Raw genomic sequence first — 20,945 nt, 5'->3', positions numbered from 1 at the left:
ATACCCCTGCTCATATCCTCCTAGATTGAGATGTGCGCTTCGTTAGATTTTGTTTGGGAGAGGGGCCCCTGGCCCTTATAATGTGTTTTTCTTTTTTATTAATAATACATCCTTTTACCTTTGTTTCTTATTTTAAAAAAATTTAAATAAGAAACAAAGGTAAAAAGATGTATTATTAATCAAAAAGAAAAACACAGAATAAGGGTGTGCGTTGGGTCGCTGGGCCGTGTGCACTGACAGGCGTCCGCGTCTTCTAGGAGCGCGCATTGCAATGGGCGTACGTGTGCGCCTGCATTATGTGTCCAGCTAGGCCTTTTGTCTTCCAACACAAATTCCTCACTCCTCACCTCTCCAAGTTGAATGGCTGCCTAGGATCACTTAGTACACTCTCTTCTCAACACTTCCACACAAAATCTCCTGATTTGCACGAGTGAAATGTGAGAGCTGAGGTCCCCTTGCTGCCTTATTTATAGAAGCCCAAAAGTCCTCAACACTTGACACCTCGCCAGCCTTGCATGTCCAGATGCCTTCACCATGCATGTGCCAACGCATCTACCTTGCCACCTCTTCTTTGCATGAGGCTGAAGTGTCTTCATCCTCTTAAACCAACGCATAATCTCCCTTTGCATGCCTTGTGGTGCGCCCACCTCCTCCTTGCTTCAACCCAAACTTCACTAGATTTAGCCATTAGCCCCAATTGCTATCAACCTAACCTTGTTCCCAAGTTTACTTCACTCAACACATATTTCCCCTTGTCTGCATAGCCCTTCTTGGACGCATAGCCCTCCTTGGCCGCATCCACCTTGCCAACGCATAGCCCTAATTGAATGCCTAACCTCTTACTTAGCCGCATGGCTCACCCAACGTCTAACCTCGACGCATCCTCCCTTTGGCCATTGCATATCACCCTTGGCCGCATGCCTCTAGACCAACGCATGCCTTGGCCCAGCACCTTGGCCATTCCTAGCCCGCAACGCCCTTGCCTAACATCATGCCTTCATACCATCGCCTAGACAGCACCCTCATGCCATTGCCTCATGCCTTGCCTTGCTGCATGCACCACCTTGCTCAACTAACCTCCCAAGGCTTTGATCAATGCATGCCTATTACTAGCGCATGGCAAGCACTCGGCTAACACCTAGTCTCACATGACCACTACAATCCTTGGCTGCCGCACATCTCAATACCTCATGCACCCACGCTTCACAAGCTTCAACACATGGTTACTTTTGGCTTCTACACTTGGCCAACAAGACTAACTCTTCTAGGTGCTCGCCTAACCTCCAAATGACAAGGTCATCGCCCATTGAGTCCTCACACCAACGCCTCATAGCATCCATGCATATTTCCCATACTTGGTCAAATTTTTACCCTTCTTAACCAAGCTTTAACTATATCTTATGTTTAATCCTAAAAAATCTCACTCTTAGCACTCTCTTTTAATCATCCTCAAGCTTCCTTTTTAGAGTATTCACTTATTTTCCTTATTATCCAAGTTTGACCTAACTTGCTTAAGTGAGATTCGAGGGTTTACACAACATCTGGCCACTATCTGATCCACTTGACTCTCGGCTTACAGAGATGGGGTCCTGATTACTTCAAATTTGAACATATGTGGATGGAACATCATTCTTTTACCAATTTGCTCTCTAGTTGGTGGCAAAGTAACGGAATAAACGGTTGGGCTGGCCATGACTTTATTCAAAAACTAAAAAATCTCAAGCAAACGCTGAAAGTATGGAACAGAGACACATTCTTTTACCAATTTGCTCTCTAGTTGGTGGCAAAGCAATGGAATAAACGGTTGGGCTAGCCATGACTTTATTCAAAAGCTAAAAAATCTCAAGCAAATGCTGAAAGTATGGAACAGAGACACATTTGGTTGCTCACAAACCAAAAAGGCAGAATTGATGATCGAATTAAGTAGGCTGGATGATTATGAAGAGGCATAAGGTCTTGACCAAGTTGCTCATCTGCAAAGGACTTCTATTAAAGCCGTACTCATTGGTCTATCTTTCTCAGAGGAAATTAGTTGGACGCAAAAATGTAAGATCAAATGGATCAAGGAGGGGGACGATAATAGTAGGCTTTTTCACTGATTTATGTCCTACAGAAAAAGAAAGAACACTATTGTTGAGATTCTTTCTAAACAGGTGCAGAGCTTGCTCGATGACAACGAGATTAAGGCTGAGTTTCTTGAATTCTACCAGGGTCTTTACACAAAAGAGATTGGCAGCAGAGATCTTCCTCCCATTGACAATTGGGACCCTATCTCATTGGGGCAATCATATGCCTTGGAAGCCCCATTCACAGAAAATGAGATTTGGCATGCTGTTTCTGATTTGGGAACTCATAAATCTCCGGGCCCAGATGGTTATACCTCAGAGTTCTTAAAAAATTATTGGAACATCCTTAAGGATGATATCAAAAGGGTGTTTCAAGACTTCTTTGAGAAAGCTATTATCAATGCCAACTTCAATAAGACGTATATATGTTTGATTACTAAGAAAGTTGACGCAAAAAGGGTTGGGGACTATAAACTGATCAGTCTTACCACATGTCTTTACAAAATTATTGCGAGTGTCTTATTTGAAAGATTAAAGAAAGTCCTACTTACCACCATCACCAAAAATCAATTTGCCTTTGTGGCTAATCGACAGATTATTGAATCATTGATGCCTCCTTGATTGCAAATGAATTGATTGATCACCACATCAGAAACAAAACCAAAGGCTTGGTGATAAAGTTGGATGTTGAGAAAGCGTTTGACATGGTTGATTGGGAGTTCTTTGACAAAATCTTGGCTGCAAAAGGCTTCGGTAATACCTGGAGAAGATGGATTAGGGGCTGTATTTCTTCCACAAACTTCTCCATTATTATCAGTGGTAGGCCTAAAGGTAAAATCAAAGCATCTTGTGGCCTCCGTCAGGGAGACCCCTTCTCCCCATTCCTGTTCACCTTGGTGGTTGATTGTCTCAGTAGAATGCTCACCAATGGGATGATTGCTGGCTGCATCGAGGGCTTTACGGTGCGAAATTCTGGGCTCAACATCAACCATTTGCAATTTGCTGATGATACCATTCTCTTTTCATCCTACAATGATGAAAAATTGGCAAATTTATTTAAGATTATTGGTTCTTTTGAGCAAGCCTCCGGTCTTCGAATCAACCATGCCAAATTTGAGATTTTAGGCATTCACTTAGATAATGCCTCGGTTAATACAGTGGCTGCTTCATATGGATGCAAGGTTGGCACTTGGCCATCTACATACCTCGGATTACCTTTGAATGGGAAACCATTATCTATTACTTTTTGGGAGCCTATCATTGAAAAGGTGGAAAGACGTCTTAATAGTTGGAAGGGCACTCATGTCTCCAAAAGAGGCCGGCTTACTCTGATACAGGCCACTCGAATTGAAAAACTTTACAAAAAATTTCTGTGGAACGGGCAAAAAGACAATAGCATAAATAGGGAAGTCAGTCACGGTAGCATAAATGTTGCAGATGTTCTCATCGAAAAGGCCCCATGGGTTTCATCAGCTCCTAATTGGTGTGTTCTTTGCCATCAAAATAGTGAATCCATTATGCATCTATTGATCTTTTGTGACTTTGCTCAATAGGACAGAATTCTGCAGTGCTTCAACTACCATATGGTGTTCCCAACTTTATTGAATGTGCTTCTAACTGGCCACCCATTCAAAGCTAAGAGGAAGATCTTGTGGACTTTCATTATCAAAGCATATCTATGGCTCATTTGGAATGAACGAAACAATTGGGTCTTTAAAAATAAAGAGACGAATTTCACTCGCTTTTTTTTATAATCTTTTGTATACAACTCTTACTTAGTGTAAAGTCACTCCATCTTTGTCATGATATCAATGAAATTTCTGAGTGTTTCTCGTCAAAAAAAAAAAAAAAAAGGAAAAAAAAAAAGAAAAAAAAAGAAAAAGAAAAGCAAAACTGGGTCAAGTACAAAATAACCATCTATTTTAGGATGAGGGCTGGAAGTTACATGAATAAAGACTAAACATTCCCTAAAAGAATCGTCAACCGGCTGAGATGAACATTTAAAACTAATGATCTTTAAAACAGAAACTTATGAGGGTTAAAATAAGGGGTTACCCTTCAGAAAATAACCTAGATTTACAAGACTAACCAAGATTCACAAGAAATGGCAAGATTGCCCAATCATACAAGATGTCTTACATCAAACCTGTCCCCCTAAAATAAAACTCTTCCTTGAGTTAAGGCTGCAAAGAAAAACCGTCCGGCGCATGATAGGGAAATATACCAGCCACATTAAAGGTGTTGCTGATGCGCAAAAAAGGGGGAAGATTCACACGGTAGGTATTAGGACCAATTTTGTCAAGCATAGCAAAAGGGCCAAGTTTCTTGTTGGTCAATTTATTACGCTCTCCAGCCGATAAATGGGAATTCCAAAAGGTGAATCCTCACCAAATCTCCCACTCGAGACTCTTGAAGATGCCTGTGAGCATCAACAGAAGCTTTATAGGAAGCATTAGCCTTCTCCAAATTATCTCTGGCTCCTACAGTAGGTGCTGGATTCGTTTGGCCATGGATCTAGCTTCAACACTAAGATCAAAAGTAGGAACATTAGCCAAATGAATCATTAATCGAGGAAGTTGAGTATCCACTAAGACAACATAGTGTTAAAAGATAAAGCAACACTAATTAATGGAGAAAATTCTTGAAGCATCTATAAAATGACATAAAAGTGCAAATTAGGTTTTTCTAGAATTTTATGTAAACTTTAAATAAATACCACAAAAGTAAGGATCTAGAAGTATCCTAGGCTCTCTTTAGGTTCAAGGAATTCTAGAAATATTTAGAATATGTGTAGAATCCAAGAAGAACCTAGAAAAATCCTTTTACTTGGACTCCAAGGATCTCATGCCTATAAACCAGGGATGTGGCTGCATATGTGAGCCAAGAAAAGCTAGAGAGTTAATGAAGAAAAGTGAGTGAGTGTTGAGGGAGTGAAAGAGTAATCTCTCAAAAGTATTCGTCACATTTTAAATAAAAGTTTCTTTCTTGCAAAGAGATTGTATCTCTTCCTTTTATGTCAATTTCTTCAACACACCGTAACATTCTATGGGTTCGATTAGTGACCTTGGTTTGTTCATTCATTTGAGGGTGCTTGTAGTGTCAAAAAATAGATTTGTACTTAACTTTTTCTAGAACGAACGCCAAAAATAGCTCATAAATTTGACATCTCTACAAGAAAAATATTGTCATCGGAATGCCATGAAGTCTAATTATCTCATAACGAAAGAGGTTAGCAATATTATATCAGGAGTGTAAAACTCTTAGGTTTGAGAAAGAATCAGAATACTCTATTCATTCACTAAAGATATGAATATTTACAAGTGTACAAAGCATAGAAAAGGAAAATATCACAAAATATTTACAAGAATGGAAAACCCTAACTATAGAATTATAACACTCCCCCTCAAGTTGGAGCATATATGTTAATCATGCCCAACTTGTTACATAGATAATCTATACGTCTTCCATCCAATGCTTTCGTGAAGATATCTCCTAATTATTCTCCAGTGTTCACATATCCCGTAGATACCAACCCTTGTTGAATTTTCTCACGTACAAAATGGCAATCAACTTCAATATATTTAGTCCTTTCATGAAATACTGGATTAGACGCAATATGAAGTGCTGCTTGATTATCACACAACTTTGTCGGTGTGGTGATTTCAAAATCACGAACTCAACAAAAGTTCATATATCCATAATTCAATTCACACACAGATTGTTGCCATTGCCTCATATTCTGATTCTGCACTTGAACGTGACACCACATTTTGCTTCTTACTCTTCCAAGAAATCAAATTACCACCAACAAAACACAATACCCGAGGTTGATCTTCTGTCTTCTTTAGATCCTGCCCAATCGGTGTCTGAGAAACATTCAATATTAGTATGACCATAATCCTTATAAACAAACCACTCCGGGAGCAGCCTTCAAATAACAAAGAATCTGTTCCAATGCAGCCTAATATCAACTGTAGGGCATGACATGTACTGACTCACAATACTTACTGAATAGGCTATGTCGGTCGAGTCACTGTAAGGTAATTAAATTTTCACTAACGCTCCTTAATATCTTTCAAGGATCTTTTAGCAATTCTCCATCTTGTGTGAGCTGTAATTGGGCATCATGGGGTACTACATGGCTTAGCCCTAGCTTTCCTGTTTCAGTCAATAAGTCAAGTAAATATTTTCTTCTGTGATAATAGAATTCCTTTCTTGCTTCTTATTACCTCAATTCCTAAGTAAGTATTTCAACATGCCCAAATCTTTTGTATGGAATTGACTATGAAGAAAAGTCTTAGAGACTGGATACCTAAAGCAGTCATCACCAGTAATCACAATATCATCCACATATACGACTAACAAGATGACACCACCCTCAGATCTCTTAAAAAAGACTGAATGAATCTGACCTGCTCTTCCGCATTCCAAAGCTTTCAATCACCTGACTAAATTACCAAACCAAGCTCGTGGCTCTGCTTTAATCCATACAAGGATTTACAAAAGCGACACACCGTTCCATTCTCCCCCTGAGCCAACAAACCCTGGTGATTGCTTCATATATACCTCTTCTTGAAGATCACCATAAAGAAATGCATTTTTAATATCAACGTTGATGTAAAGACCAATGATTGATTAAGCTAATGAAATATAACAAACCGCACAGATGCCATTTTTGCTACAGGAGAAAAGTATCAGCATAGTCAACACCATAAGTTTGTGAGTAACCTTTCGCTACGAGGCGCGCTTTTAACCGAGCACAGAACCATCAGGATTAACTTTAACTGCAAACACCCATTTTGCAACCGATAGCCTTCTTTCCTGAAGGAGAGAGAACTAAATCCAAGTACAATTATCATCTAAGCAGTCATCTCCTCCACCATTGCGGCACACACAGGATGAGACAAAGCCTCATAACAGTTTTCGGGGATATACAGACTCTATGGATGACAATTGAATGAACATGTGGAAGGCGACAAATGGTTATATGAAACAAAAGCAAGAAAATAGGATTAGCACATGTACGTTTACCTTTACGAAGAGCAATTGGAGATCATCACCGTTTCTGGATCCAATACAAAGAAGACAGGGCATGGAACTAGAAAGAGGTTGTCGTCGAGTATAGACCTTAACGAATGGATGGATAAAGTGGATGTAGGCATAAGGTAGATGATGAATCAGGAAGAGGATCGGAAGGAGAACATAAACTGGTGTAGACAAGGAAATTCTTCCCTCTTTAATTCCTTATGCCCCCCCATGACCTCTATTCGGAAAAGAAAGACGGTGATGAAAAAAAGATGGGGTATGTTTTCAAAAAATGTGATATCAGGAGAGACTAACTATTTATTTAGACTAGGACAATAACACCGATACCCCTTTTGGACACGGGAATAACCAAGGAAAATACATTTTAAGGACTTTGGATCCAGCTTGGTATGCTGAGGCCGAACATCCTGAACAAAGCAGGTACAACCAATATTTTGGGTGGAATGGGAAATAAATGTTGCTTGGGGCATAAAGTACGGAAAGGTATCTCACCCTTAAGAATGGAAGAGGGCATGCGATTTATAAAGAAACAAGCTGTGGAAACAGCATCAGCCCAAAAGGATTTTGGAACATGCATCTGAAATATCAAAGCTCTGGCTGTCTCAAGGAGATGACGATTCTTTCATTCTGCAACCCCATTTTGAGATGGAGTATCAACACAAGAAGATTGATGAAGAATGCCATGGGCATCTAAATAAGACTTGAGTGTATGAGAGAAATATTCCTTAGCATTATCATTCCGTAGGATTTTAAGAGTACCACTAAACTGAGTTTGAATTTCAGCAGCATCAAGAGTCATTGAGAGCATCATCTTCTACTCCCATTATGACCATCGCAGAGACAGGTAACATTTCTAAATACCTTCTTTCCTCCACGTCAAAATGGGTCATTGACTCTGGCACTACAGACCATATGATAGGTAACCCCAGTTTATTCTCTAACCTTTGTACATCTACCTCTTCATCTAATGTCACTATAGCTGATGGAATCTCCACTCCTGTTTTAGGATCAGGAACCATCCATCTTACTGAATCAATTTCTTTGTCATCGGTTTTAAATTTACCAAACCAAGCTTGTGGGCTCTGCTTTAATCTATACAAGGATTTACGAAGGCGACACACCGTTCCATTTTGCTAAACTGTTCCATCAGTTTTAAGAGTATCATTAGTTTTTGCAAGGTAAAAAAGTGTCATTTTGCTAAACCTAATAATGAACACGGAGTCAAAACTGCATTGTGTACAAGGTAAACCTAGAATGAAATCGATGAAAATGTCTTTCCAAATAGAATTAGGAATATGTGAAAGAGTGTATCCAAAATTTGGTTTAGATTTGGAATAGAATTCTAAGATAGAATTTTTGGAATTTAATTTGGGATGAAAGCTTGATCATGCTCGAATTCAGTTTGATTCAAAATTTGTGTTTTGAATCAAAATGAAAGAAAAACAGCAAAGTACTAAAAGAAGATATCTGGAAAAAACAGTAAACAACGTTGAATCAAGCCAACAAACTAAGGTGTCCTCTAGGATGGATTCAATCCTTTCTCAAAGTGAATACCACTCTACAACACGTTCTCGTGAGTAGGGTTGAGCTGAAGAAGCCATCTCTCTCAAGGAACTTTCGTTCTTGAAGAGATTATAGATGATTTCATGGGTTTTCATCAAATCTTTGATTTCCCTCTTTTTTGATGATTTCGGTGCTTTATAGAGTTATATGGTTGGGTAATGGCTGAAATCCATGCTCCATGAAACCTAATTGATTTTGGGCTCAAAGAATGACTTGGGAGCGAAAAATCAGAAAAACACGAACTACTTATGAAAATTCCCTTTTTTGTGTTTAGGGCATGCGATACAACCCCATCATGTCACATCAGATGCTGTTTCTGCACAAAACGTCAAAATATGCTGTAAATGTTCCTAAAATTGGTCCAAATCACTCTAAACTTGCTTAAAACTAATTAAGGATATGTGTTTACTCATTTTGCTCTTTTTAGGCCATTTTAGGGTCAAGACAGCATGATAAGTGTCTTTTTACTAGAGAGAAGTAATAAAATAGATGGTAAAATCATGCACTTTTTGACATCCATCACTTACCTTGTTATTGAATTTAGATGTTTCTTACCTCATCACCTTCTGCTATGAGTTTGAGGTTGCGTATTTCCTAATGTTTATTTAATTATTTATCTAACAGGGTACAAATATGCTATCACGGCTTCTTAATGTCTACCATCCTACAGCAAAACAAGCGGTCATCACTGCAATTGATTTACTAGGTTTGTATCTTGTATACTACATTTGTGACATCACTTCAAGTTTTTAACAAATGCAATCTATTTTTTTTTTGGTTCCATGAAACTCTGTAGGGAAGTAAAGAAACTTGGGTGAGGGGGACAATTTATTATTTATTATTTATAATTATTTATAGTTTTTTGGTCTTTACAAGATACGAACTTCTCATTGATCTAATGAAAAATACAAAAAGTTGGTAGGAAACAAACTTCTAATAGGAGTAATAAAGAAGCAAAGTGAAGTGAATGAGGTCATTTTTGTTTTTTTTTTTTAAAAAAGAAGCAAAGTGAAGTAAAAATACAAGAAGCTAATCAGAAAGAATGAAAGACTCAATTCATACATATACTATAGTAAACAAGAACGAAAGCACCAACGTGAAGCCTTGAAATTGCTAAATCAAAATGCTCCATCCAAACTCTAGCTTTGTCTTAATTTTTCTTTTAATTCCTTTCAAATCAAATTTCTGAAGTTATGGATTTGACAGCATTCATCCATAATGAATTACATTTTTACAGCATTACTTTCATTTCTTATAATTTCTATAATTAAAATGATAAGACTTAAAAATGATCGTCACAACCTAGGATTACAATTCAAGAACAAACTGGGAGTTGGTGCAAGACAAAGTTAGCTGGCATTCAGTAGCTGATTATGTTTTGCACTGAAAATTTTAAATTTGATTGCTTCAAGTGTTGTTAAAAGTTGATGCTAGTGTTTTTGAAAATTTTTGAAAACTCTTGTGGCATCTATGCTACCATACTGTCTTTATTTCATGGGTGGGATATTACCCATTTGGACACTGGTATTGTGTTATTATAGCTTCGGTGCTGTTGGAATTGAAGTAAGAGAACATTGTAGACACTGGGCTTCTACTTTGTAGGTTCTATGATGTTGAAATGAAGGGAATGTTGATCTCTACTTTATATAGGTCGCGCTGTCATTAATGCTGCTGAAAATGGGTCAACGTTTCCCCTGAAGAGGAGGGATCAGTTGCTTGATTACATATTGACATTAATGGGTAGAGACGATAATGGTGGCATTTCTGATTCTAATTTTGAACTTCTGCGCACTCAGGTGTCTATTATAAATAATTTGGTGGCCAATAATTTATATTTGATTTGTACTGCCACTGATCAGATGGATATTTTTCTAGGCTCTTGCTTTAAGTGCGTGCACTACTTTGGTTTCTCTTGAACCAAAACTGACTATTGAAACTAGAAATCTTATAATGAAGGTAATATTTATTATCGCTTTCTACTAGAATTGGTAGTGAAATCTTTACTTTGATGATTGAGACTTTATGAATGTCTGAAATTATTTTTCAGGCCACCTTAGGGTTTTTTACTTTAGCAAGTGAACCAGTGGAAGTAGTCAATCCTCTTATTGACAATCTTATTACACTTCTTTGTACAATTCTTCTAACAAGGTATTTAATCTGAAGTTCTTATATTTCTTTTGATTTTTTATGTGTTAAACCATCCCTTTGTCCCTAATGTAAAGTCAATCATGCCTCATCTTGTAAATTCTGAATTTGACATACCCAGATATGTAGTCACTTTTACTGTGAAGTTTCTTACGTATAGTTTTTTTTTTTTTTTTTTTTTCAAAACAAGAAACAAAATTTAGTTGATGGATGAAAACAAGGAAATGAAATACAGTCATCCATAAAACAGTAGTCTTAGGATGGAAAAGGTACAGAAATAGCGAAAAAGAACAAAGACATAAATGGCTAAAACCCTCTACCCTTGTAAAAAGGCGGCCCCCCCAGCTATTAGTAATACCATTAAGGGGACATCCATAAAAAAGATTAGACAACAAGCACCACCAGGAAGCTTAATCTTGATTAAAAATGATCAATCCAATCAAGACATTTATCATTAAAAAACACTTTGATTTGGTAACCAAATATCCGAGAGAAAAGCCTTGGAAGCATCAATCCATGATATTAGTGATGTAAGAAGAATATGGTTAATTGGGTAATTAGCTAATATTCTAGGTTGAGTTCTTTTTTACCCCCATTTGTAATAAAGCTCTATAAATAGGAACCTTCCTCTCTTGTATCAAACACATTATTCATTCTAATAAAAAATCCACAATCTTGATTTTGGGAGGATTACTCCTTGAGACTACTTAGGCTACACCAATCTGGTATTAGAGCATCCGTCTGGGCCAATATTGACTGCCATCGGTAGAAGTCCAGGAAACTCTTGGTGATGCCGACCACAAGAGGGAGCTTTGTGAGTTGTGCTTGTTGCCGAACAACCCATATCTAATTAGGGGGAACCCTTGAAATTCCAAGAAAGAAAGAAGAAACCAAAGATTTTTCAAGATTTTGCAAGAATGGATTATTGCTGATCAAAGAAGATGTCCAAGAAAAACACCAGCCGTTGTTATAGGCAAGAAAATCAATTTTACTTCCAAAAGCAATATTGGGATTCTGACTCCAGTGGTTCAGAAGAAGAATTTCTAACATACTAATTTTGCCCATGCTCGATTTTCCCAAAAAAACCTATCATTGGATAATTTTTCCCTTCCTACTTTTCTAGTGACTTCGAAGATGTTTCTAAGTCAATTTGAGATGGAATAAGAAGGTGACAATATCGAAAAAGGGCTTAATGATCCAATCAAACCCATTTTTCAAGAAATCAATGTAAAGATTGTGAATTAGATGATGAATTAGAGAATTATCAAGAATCATCAAAAACGGTTTTTTACAGCCCAAGAAGAATGTTCAAGGCTCAGAATTATTCTTTTGGTTATGAAACACGATCAAGAAAGGTTGATTCAAGAAAATCAATGAATGAGTTCTATACCCACTACGAGATTGAAACATATCCAAGAATCCAACAAAATGACTACTTTGATCCCATAGTGTTGAAAACAAATATTTTAGCCCTAAGGGCATTTTTGTTATTTAGCCTTACCCTAGGGTTTCTTACTTGTCTATTTATTTGAGCAGTCTTTCTGGTATTCAGATCATCAGAAAATAATAAAAAGTATTCTAGTATCGTGGTTTTTTCTCCCTGTTCTAGGGTTTTCCACGTAAATGTTGTGTTCTTTTCCTACTTTTTCATCATGGTATCAGAGCATGGCGATGAAACCCTAGCCGTCATTGACGAGAATCAACCAGTGGACTCACATCCTTCACCAACTGACAGCACTGCCTTTGCAGGAATTAGCGGCACCTTCCCCACCGACGTAGCCGCTGCTGTCCAGGCGGTCGTAGGGCCGTATCTTGAGACCGCACTCCCACAGCTTCTTAACCCGACGACTTCCTCAGCTGCAGCCGAGACTAACCTAGATTTACAGTCGGTACAGCTTCTTCAGCCGCGCGGCCAGCCGGATGCAGTCGTAGGGGTGTTCCACAATAACCCTAACAACCCGAAACAACCCGATAACCCACAATTAAGGGTTGGGTTGAATTTTTCTATTTTTATTGGGTTGTGGGTTGGCTAAAAAAAATTTTGGGGTTGACCCGACCCAACCCAACCCGAATTTGTGTTTATATATAATAATATATATATATTATATTTCTCTTTGTTTAAAGTTTGATTCTTTGTATGATTAATTTTTGGAAATTTTTAAATATTTTTCCTTTTAAAATTGTCAAATGATATTTGTCTTTGTTTAAAGTTTACAATAAATATCATAGATATTTGGTAATTTAGCATCTAATTTTATGAAGATTGGTAGTTTATTAGTCCATGTGTTATATATAAAATTACATATTTTTCATTAAAAAATAAAAAAAAGTTGATAAGTCGCAACCACCCAATCCAACCCGATTTAAGGGTTGGGTTGGAAACTTATTTGGGTCAATTGGGTTGCCATTAAATCAAACCCGATTTTCGGGTTGTCCAAAAAAATAACCCTCAACCGCAACACACCCAACCCAATCCAACCGAATTTTAAGGGTTGGTTGGAAACTTTATTTTGGGTCATTTGGGTTGCCAATTAAATCAAACCCGGATTTTCGGGTTGGTCCAAAAAATACCCTCAACCAACCCAACCCAACCGAACCCAATGCCAACCGAATTTTAAGGGTGGGTTGGATAACCTTTATTTTGGGTCATTTGGGTTGCCAATTAATCAACCCGGATTTCTCGGGTTGGTCCAAAAAATACTCTTCAAACCCAACCAACCAATCCCATGTACACACCCTAGCAGTCGCCCATCCAAGTGAAGCCACCTGCGCAACCTTGACCGGTTCGGGACAGCCATCAGATGCAGTCGACACAGCCAACCGGATGTCTTTCGCTCAGCACGTCCGCCGCCGGTCAACGTATCAGATCCTAATCGAAGCCGTTTCCCAATCAGCCTCCACGCCGCGCCTAATATATTAGTGCCTCCCCACACTAACAGTTTGATCGATCGGCCGCCCATTTGTTCAACAGTTTCTCAGCCGTGCAAGGCGACAGCGGCAACATCCACGGTTTGATTTTGGTGGCTTTGAGTAACATTTTTCCTGCAAATTTATTAAAGAATTTTTAGCTCCATAGCTTACCTCTTTTAACTCATTGTCTAAAGAAAGGTAAATTTGCATGGTCTAAAGAGACTTTGATGGTTTAAAATGCTTTAAAAACACGTAGCCAGCCACCGGTTTTAGCCCTCCCGGATTTTACTAAAGTATTTGAAAGTAGCTGTAGATGCAAGCTCTATTGGCATAGGGGTTGTCCTCTCCCCAAGAATCCCATCCTTTTAGAGTTTTTTAGTGAAAAAGTTAAGCGAAGCTAGACAAGAAAGTGGTCCACTATGCACAAGAACTTTTAATGCATCGGTAGAGCCCTACCATCAATGGGAACATTATCTCAATATACAAGGAATTTGTTTCTTAATAACAATCACTATTCCTTAAAATCTTATTCTCAGAAAAACATAAACCGAAATGGATGCCTAGTGGGATTTCTTTTATACAAAAATCTCGATTTTATCATCAAGCATACTCTGGGAATCACTAAACAAGTATTGATGTCTTGAGTAGAAAGTCATCCTCCTTACCATGCTCCTAGGTAAATATCGCCTTTGCCACCATACCAAATTGTTATGACGAAATGCCCAGATTTCCCATGATATTTGGCAAAAGATGTTTCTCTAACTCTCCTCCTAAGGACTTACCCAACCTTTTGGATTTTTTTTTTTTTTTTTTTTTTTTTTTTTTTTTTTTTTTTTTTTTTGTGTAATAGGTTTATGCATCCCACAAGGATCTCTACAAGGTTTGTCATCATAGAACCCATTCTGAGTGGCCTAGCAGCTCATTTAGGCCGTGATAAAATCTATGAAACCCTTGTCACACGTTTTTTCTGACCTAAAGATGTAAACAATTTAGTTAAAAGATGCTTCACTTGCCAAATCTCCAAAGGTCACACTTAAAACACCGGTTTATATACTCCTCTTCTAGTCCCTACTAACATTTGGGAGGACTTGTCGATGGATTTTATATTAGGGTTGCCATGGACACAAATGAGGTTTAGCTCTATATTTGTTATTGTGGATAGGTTTAGCAAAATGGCTCATTTCGTACCTTGTAAGAAAACATATGATGTTTTGGACATTGCTAACTTTTCTTTTGACATATTGTCAGGCTTCATAGAATTCCAAAGACAATTGTGTCTGATAGAGACGTTAAATTTATGAGTTTTTTTTTGGAAAAGTTTGTGGAAACATTTTGGCACTAACCTCAAATTTAGCCCTTCAAGCCACCCACAAATGGATAGTCAAACAGAAGTTACAAACTGAACATTGCGTAATATGCTTCGATGTCTAAGTGGAAATCAACCAAAACCGTGGGACACTAACTTTGCACAAGCGGAGTTTGCTTACGACAATATGCAGAAAAGATCAATAGGGAAGTGTCCATTTGAGATTGTATACACTAGACCCCCTCGTTTGACTTTTGATCTCACAACTTTTCCTTCTAATGTAGATATTAGCGAAGAAGCTGAACAACTTGCTGAACGTATTCAAGAGCTACATTCGGAATTCATTGACCACCTATAGAAAGCAACCTCTACATACAAAGCTCAAGCGGATATTCATAAAAGACATGTTTCATTCACAAATTGGGTGACCTTGTAATGATATATCTTCGAAAGGACTGCTTGCCAAAAGGAGCCTACAACAAACTTAATGACAAAAAGTTTGGACCATTGTGATAATGCTTACAAGGTCGACCTCCCAACTTCATTCAACATAAACAATACTTTCAATGTTGCGGACATCTTCCCTTATCAAGCCCCAAATGACTTCAAGCTTTCAACTGAGGGCGAGTTTAATTCTAAGGGGGCCGAGTTGATGTAGGGATATTAAGGGTATTTTGGACATTTCTTGTAAAAAGGGTATTTTGGGTATTTCTTATAAAATGAGAGATTGTATTCTCTTTTTTTTTAAATTCAGTTTTAATTTCAGAATAGGTGTGATAAAACCCTTCTCCTTTGGGTCTATTTAAAGAAGGTTAGATTAGTTAATTAGGTGTGTACAAGTCCTTTCCCTTTGGGCCTATCTAAAGGGAACTTATCACTCATTTTAATTCATTAATAAAAACTTTAGCTCCAAGATTCTTCCAAGATTTCTCCCTTGACTCTTTAGTCTTCACCAATTTGTGTCAAAATATAGTTTTGATGTCAATATTATGTGCTGAAACAAAAGTCCTCCCATATTTTATCTTCTCCAAGCTTGATTCTGCTATAACGTTGTATCTCTGTGCTATCCTTCTCTTTCGATTTTACTGGAAAATGACCGTCTTTCCATGTATTCTTTTTGTTCAAGTACATCTTATAATTTTTTTGTTTTTGTTTTGCCTGTTGCCTAAATATCATTATAGCCTGAAACTTGATTCGTTTTAATTGTTTATCTATCTGACGAACTAGTGGAGAAGATGGTCGAAGTCGTGCAGAGCAGCTCTTGCATATTCTGAGACAAATTGATCAATACGTTTCATCGCCAGTGGAATGTCAAAGGAGAAGGGGCTGCCTTGCCGTGCATGAGATGCTTGTCAAGTTTCGAACAGTTTGCATTAGTGGATATTGTGCTATAGGGTGCCATGGAATTTGCATACACAACAGGCAAATTGATCGGAATCTGCAAGGAATTTGTCCCAAGCTGCCATGTAAAGTTTGTTCCAGCATTAGCTTTCAAAGCTGCTTCTTCTGTCTTGCTGTCTCCCTTCTTCTATTCACATTTCTACTGTTCTTCACTTTTTCTTTTTTGCAAATTGATAGCGGCATATATGTTACCAAGTCGTGAAGCCTTGTGTTTAGGAGAAAGGGTTATTACTTATCTTCCACGTTGTGCAGACTTTAATTCTGAAGTTAGAAAAATTTCTGCTCAGGTAATAATTGTTGGATATCTTTTTTGTTATTTGTTTTTTAAATTATAATATTCTCACAGATTTGATGCAACCATGTAAGTTTTGTTTCTGCCTTTACTTTCTGTTTCCTTTTTCCTTTATTTGTTTATTTATATTCTTTTTTTATAGATCTTGGATCAACTCTTTAGCATCTCTCTTGCACTGCCAAGGCCAGCAGCTTCTAAATTTGGTGAAGATATAGAACTATCCTACACTGCTTTGTCATCTTTAGAGGATGTTATAGCCATCTTAAGGAGTGTATGTTTGTCTTAATGCCTCCACCCAAAGATGTTTCATTCATGTTATTTATTTGGTCTAATTGGCTCATCTTCAAGGTCACGGAATGATGTTTGATAAGGTTTGTTTTTCCATATAGGATACATCTATTGATCCTTCTGAGGTTTTCAACAGAATTGTTTCCTCTGTCTGCATTTTGCTGACAAAGGACGAGGTAAGGAGTATTTGTATGTGATCGTTGTTGATCACCTAAGTTTCAAATTTATTTTTTCATTTATGTTTTGCAGCTTGTTGCTACCTTACATGGATGTTCAGGGGCTATATGTGACAAGATCAAGCAGTCCGCTGAAGGGGCCATTCAAGCTATCATTGAGTTTGTCACCAAGAGAGGAAATGAGCTAAGTGAGACGGAGATTGCAAGGTTTTACATTATAAAAATTTGTGATATATTTCAAATATTAGGAAAGTAACTGAAAACCATTTTTCATGAATATTTCTTACAAATGAAACATCTTCTTATGATATGTTATTGTTTAGGACAACCCAAGCATTACTTTCTGCTGTGGTTCATGTCACTGAGAAGCATATACGACTGGAAACTCTTGGAGCAGTATCCTTCTTTTTAAAAAATAATTAATTAATGTTTTCGTATCACTGGTGTAGTGTGTATTTTTACCATTTCAGTAAAAATGAAGCATCGTTTCCTGTACAGGATAACGTGCTATTCCTTGCAGTAGCTTCTACTTCAAAGATTTTTCCATTTACGCTAGAAACTAGCAAGATTATTTTCTATCCTACCTTCCTCCACTAAATTTCTCCGTAAATCTCTGTTTATTTGTGTTTTTCCTGGGTCTATGCCTATTTTCGTATACTGAACAATCACTTCTCAAAATATTCCGTTTATTCATTTATTTTCCTTGTATAGAATAACCTTAACCCAGCTAGATTTCTTCGCTAGCTGAGAATACAAGTTCAAAGGTTGTTTTTGATGAAGTATTGGCTACTGCTGGAAGAGATATAGTCACAAAAGATATATCTAGGCTCCGTGGTGGCTGGCCAATTCAGGATGCATTCTATGTGAGCTCTATTTAGTTTCCATTATTTAGAATGTTCTACTGGTTTGCCCTGGAACTTACGTTACTCTGCTTATTTTTCACTTCTCTAAAGGCTTTAGACTTATGTTGTTGACACTTGACCCATGAAATTTAAGCAAAATTAGGTGGTGATTAGTGAGGTAGTGCTCATGTTTCAAAACATCCCAGAGACTCATACTTTAAATATTGTACTCGTATTGTTCTTATTTAAAGCCTTAGTGGACTTTTAGACTTATTGATATTCTTCAGTGGCAATGCAATATGCAATATGTATCCGTTTCTAACTGAATTTGTTGGATGGTCTGGAACTATCTTCTCAAAGTTAAAAACCTATATCTATTAAATTCTCTTGTCCTACAGGTATTCTCTCAGCACACAGTACTCTCGTTTTCTTTCCTAGAGCATGTGCTATCTGTCCTCAATCAAACTCCCGTCAGTCAAGGAAGTCAAGAGAGAGCAGAATTTTCTAGCCATGGGCCAGATCATGTAGAGAATGATATTTCTCAGGCGGCTATTGTTTCATTAACTGCCTTTTTCAGGTTGGTGGAATAGTAACTGATCCCATCGAATTTACCTCCATTTTCAGTTGCATAATTTATAGTTTTTCCCCTGGAGTAGAGGAGGTGGTAAAGTTGGAAAGAAAGCTGTCGAACAGAACTATGCTTTAGTTCTTGCAGAACTTATTCTCCAGCTGGGAAGTTGCCATCATCAAGCAAGCTTAGGCCAGCACGAACAACTAAGGTAGCCACTTGCAGATGTATTTTTGCACAAATCTTTGTGAAATGAAGCCTAAAGCATGTCCTCTTTGTTCATTAACTTTATGTACTCCATGCAGTTTCGATTTATTTTGACATATTCATAATCCAGTTACACATTGTTGTTTGAACTTTGAAGACTCTGGATTAACGTGGAGGGCTGTTAGGCCCACCCAATAGTGATTGGGGGTGATGCATTGACGGTGTTCCAAGAATGATAGGAACCAAATTGAAAAAGAAGAGCGCAATTTTGTGCAATGGGTAAAACCTTAGAAATACGAGCAGATATATATGAACCAAGTATTTTGAGGAATCAAGGTGCCAATATCAATGGGTGGAGTGGAATTGTGATGGAAGTTTTGCTCCACATTTGCTGTTTTTTTGTACTTTAATTGGAAGAATAATGCCAAGACATCGTTTTCCTTTTTTCCCTAGAGTTTGAAGTCATTGGCAATCATGCTTACTGTGTACTCTTTCTTTTCATTTATTGACTGCATTCAAGTTTCTGATTGAAAAGAAATCATAATTGTATTTGTTCCCCTCTACTTTGCAGGGCTCTTCTCACAGCATTCCAGGCATTTTGTGAATGTGTGGGAGATCTAGAAATGGGAAAGGTAGACAATCTACTAGCATCCCGTCCCTCCTGTATTGTGAGAAGATCTCATGAAATTTTGTTATTTGTAGATCTTAGCTAGAGATGGAGAGAACAATGACAACGAGAGGTGGATAAATCTTATTGGGGACCTCGCAGGTTGCATCTCAATAAAGAGGCCAAAAGAGGTACATGTGTAGAATGACAGCTAGGATCTTGTTTTTATTTCTTTATTATTTTTTTTTCTGGGAAAACAGCTAGTCTATTAGTTGGTTTATGCTTTAATATTCATTCTATTATACTTGTTAGCTGTAACTAGAATGTGGATGTATGTGAAAATTTTAATTATTATTTATTAGGTTCTTCATTTAAGATAGTAAAAATTGTTGACATGAAATAGAGTTATTCTCTTCTATTCCTATTTTACCCTGATGTTTAGCTGTATATCAGTCGAAGAATCCCTGGGGAGCACTTTATAGCCCAATATGAAAGATTATAGGGATTTTGTTTTGTACTACAATAAAAACTCACCATCTGTCATCGACAGGGAAAGAATGTGATGAAATGGTAATAGAGGATGAGGGAACCAAGTAATTGGTGGAAGTTGCCGATGTTATTGAGTAAATCACTTGAATTACTTGTGGGACTCGCTGACCCTGGGACATTGAAAATGGATGGAGAAACTTAAATGATTGTTTTGGAGTTATCTTAAGGTGTAAACTACTTATTACGAAGTGGTTACAAGGACTAAGATTTTACTAGAGGTAAAGGGTATTGCTTTGGAGTTGTATCGTATTACTGACTAAAATCTTCGTAGTTGTCGGTACTTCCTTTCTCTTAGACCTTGGTGGAATCTTGGCTTAGAGGATTTGGTACGATTGAGGTGAACTGGAAGTTACTGGCTATGAAAGTCAAAATGGAGAATGGTCTAGTCACTTTCAAGGGATCATAGTTTGTTTGAGCCCGTGAGCAAAACTTGATCATTGTTGACCAATGCTATTTAATTTAGTCACCAATCCATTGCCACTCTCTTGTTAGTTGTTAGCATGATCCAATGGAGGAAAAGTTCTTATATTCACCAAAACTCATCAAAATCTCGGACAAACATCAAAGAAATATTTTGAAGGCTTGCTCAGTTCCCGCCAAATTAGAATGTTGACCTATTAATTCTTGTTATAAAATCCTTTATATTTATTCATCCCGATTAGTACCCACATTCCCCATCGGAAATTTCAGCATTTCCTTTTACATTGTTCCTACAGTTGTAAAATTTACAAATTAGCCGTAAAAACAATATTTTTAAAGTGCTATGTGGTCAATGGTTGAAAATGAGAGCTAAATTATTATGGATTAATGTTGTCAAAACGATTTTGGGGGCATTTGGACAGAGATGCACCATCATATTTTTAAGGTAAAAACATAAATTGAATGATTAGAGACTGCTAAACATAATGCAAATATTTGATGTGTTGGATCTAAATGAATTCTTGTTGGAGTGTCTTTTCATAGTTTCTTGGGTGTTCCT

The 20,945-nt window shown here is 37.4% G+C and overlaps 1 protein-coding gene across 3 annotated transcripts in view; it reads left to right on the top strand.

The window, feature by feature from the left end:
• LOC120074500 (protein SHOOT GRAVITROPISM 6) overlaps positions 1-20,945 on the top strand; it is a 58,408-nt gene that overhangs the window by 15,165 nt on the left and 22,298 nt on the right. For all 3 annotated transcript variants that reach the window (XM_039027648.1, XM_039027647.1, XM_039027649.1), the window contains 15 exons: positions 9,300-9,381; positions 10,326-10,471; positions 10,551-10,631; positions 10,723-10,823; positions 16,264-16,502; positions 16,615-16,724; positions 16,872-17,000; positions 17,119-17,193; positions 17,267-17,400; positions 17,517-17,589; positions 17,925-18,056; positions 18,434-18,612; positions 18,692-18,814; positions 19,382-19,442; positions 19,513-19,608. In XM_039027648.1, coding sequence (XP_038883576.1) covers positions 9,300-9,381; positions 10,326-10,471; positions 10,551-10,631; positions 10,723-10,823; positions 16,264-16,502; positions 16,615-16,724; positions 16,872-17,000; positions 17,119-17,193; positions 17,267-17,400; positions 17,517-17,589; positions 17,925-18,056; positions 18,434-18,612; positions 18,692-18,814; positions 19,382-19,442; positions 19,513-19,608 — 1,761 coding nt within the window. The remainder of the gene's footprint in view (positions 1-9,299; positions 9,382-10,325; positions 10,472-10,550; positions 10,632-10,722; positions 10,824-16,263; positions 16,503-16,614; positions 16,725-16,871; positions 17,001-17,118; positions 17,194-17,266; positions 17,401-17,516; positions 17,590-17,924; positions 18,057-18,433; positions 18,613-18,691; positions 18,815-19,381; positions 19,443-19,512; positions 19,609-20,945) is intronic.

Source organism: Benincasa hispida, chromosome 3 (assembly GCF_009727055.1).
Source record: "Benincasa hispida cultivar B227 chromosome 3, ASM972705v1, whole genome shotgun sequence".
In the NCBI taxonomy this organism is placed as follows: Eukaryota; Viridiplantae; Streptophyta; class Magnoliopsida; order Cucurbitales; family Cucurbitaceae; genus Benincasa; species Benincasa hispida.
Note: the sequence above shows the minus strand (reverse complement) of the source record. Positions and strands in the feature narration are given on the sequence as shown.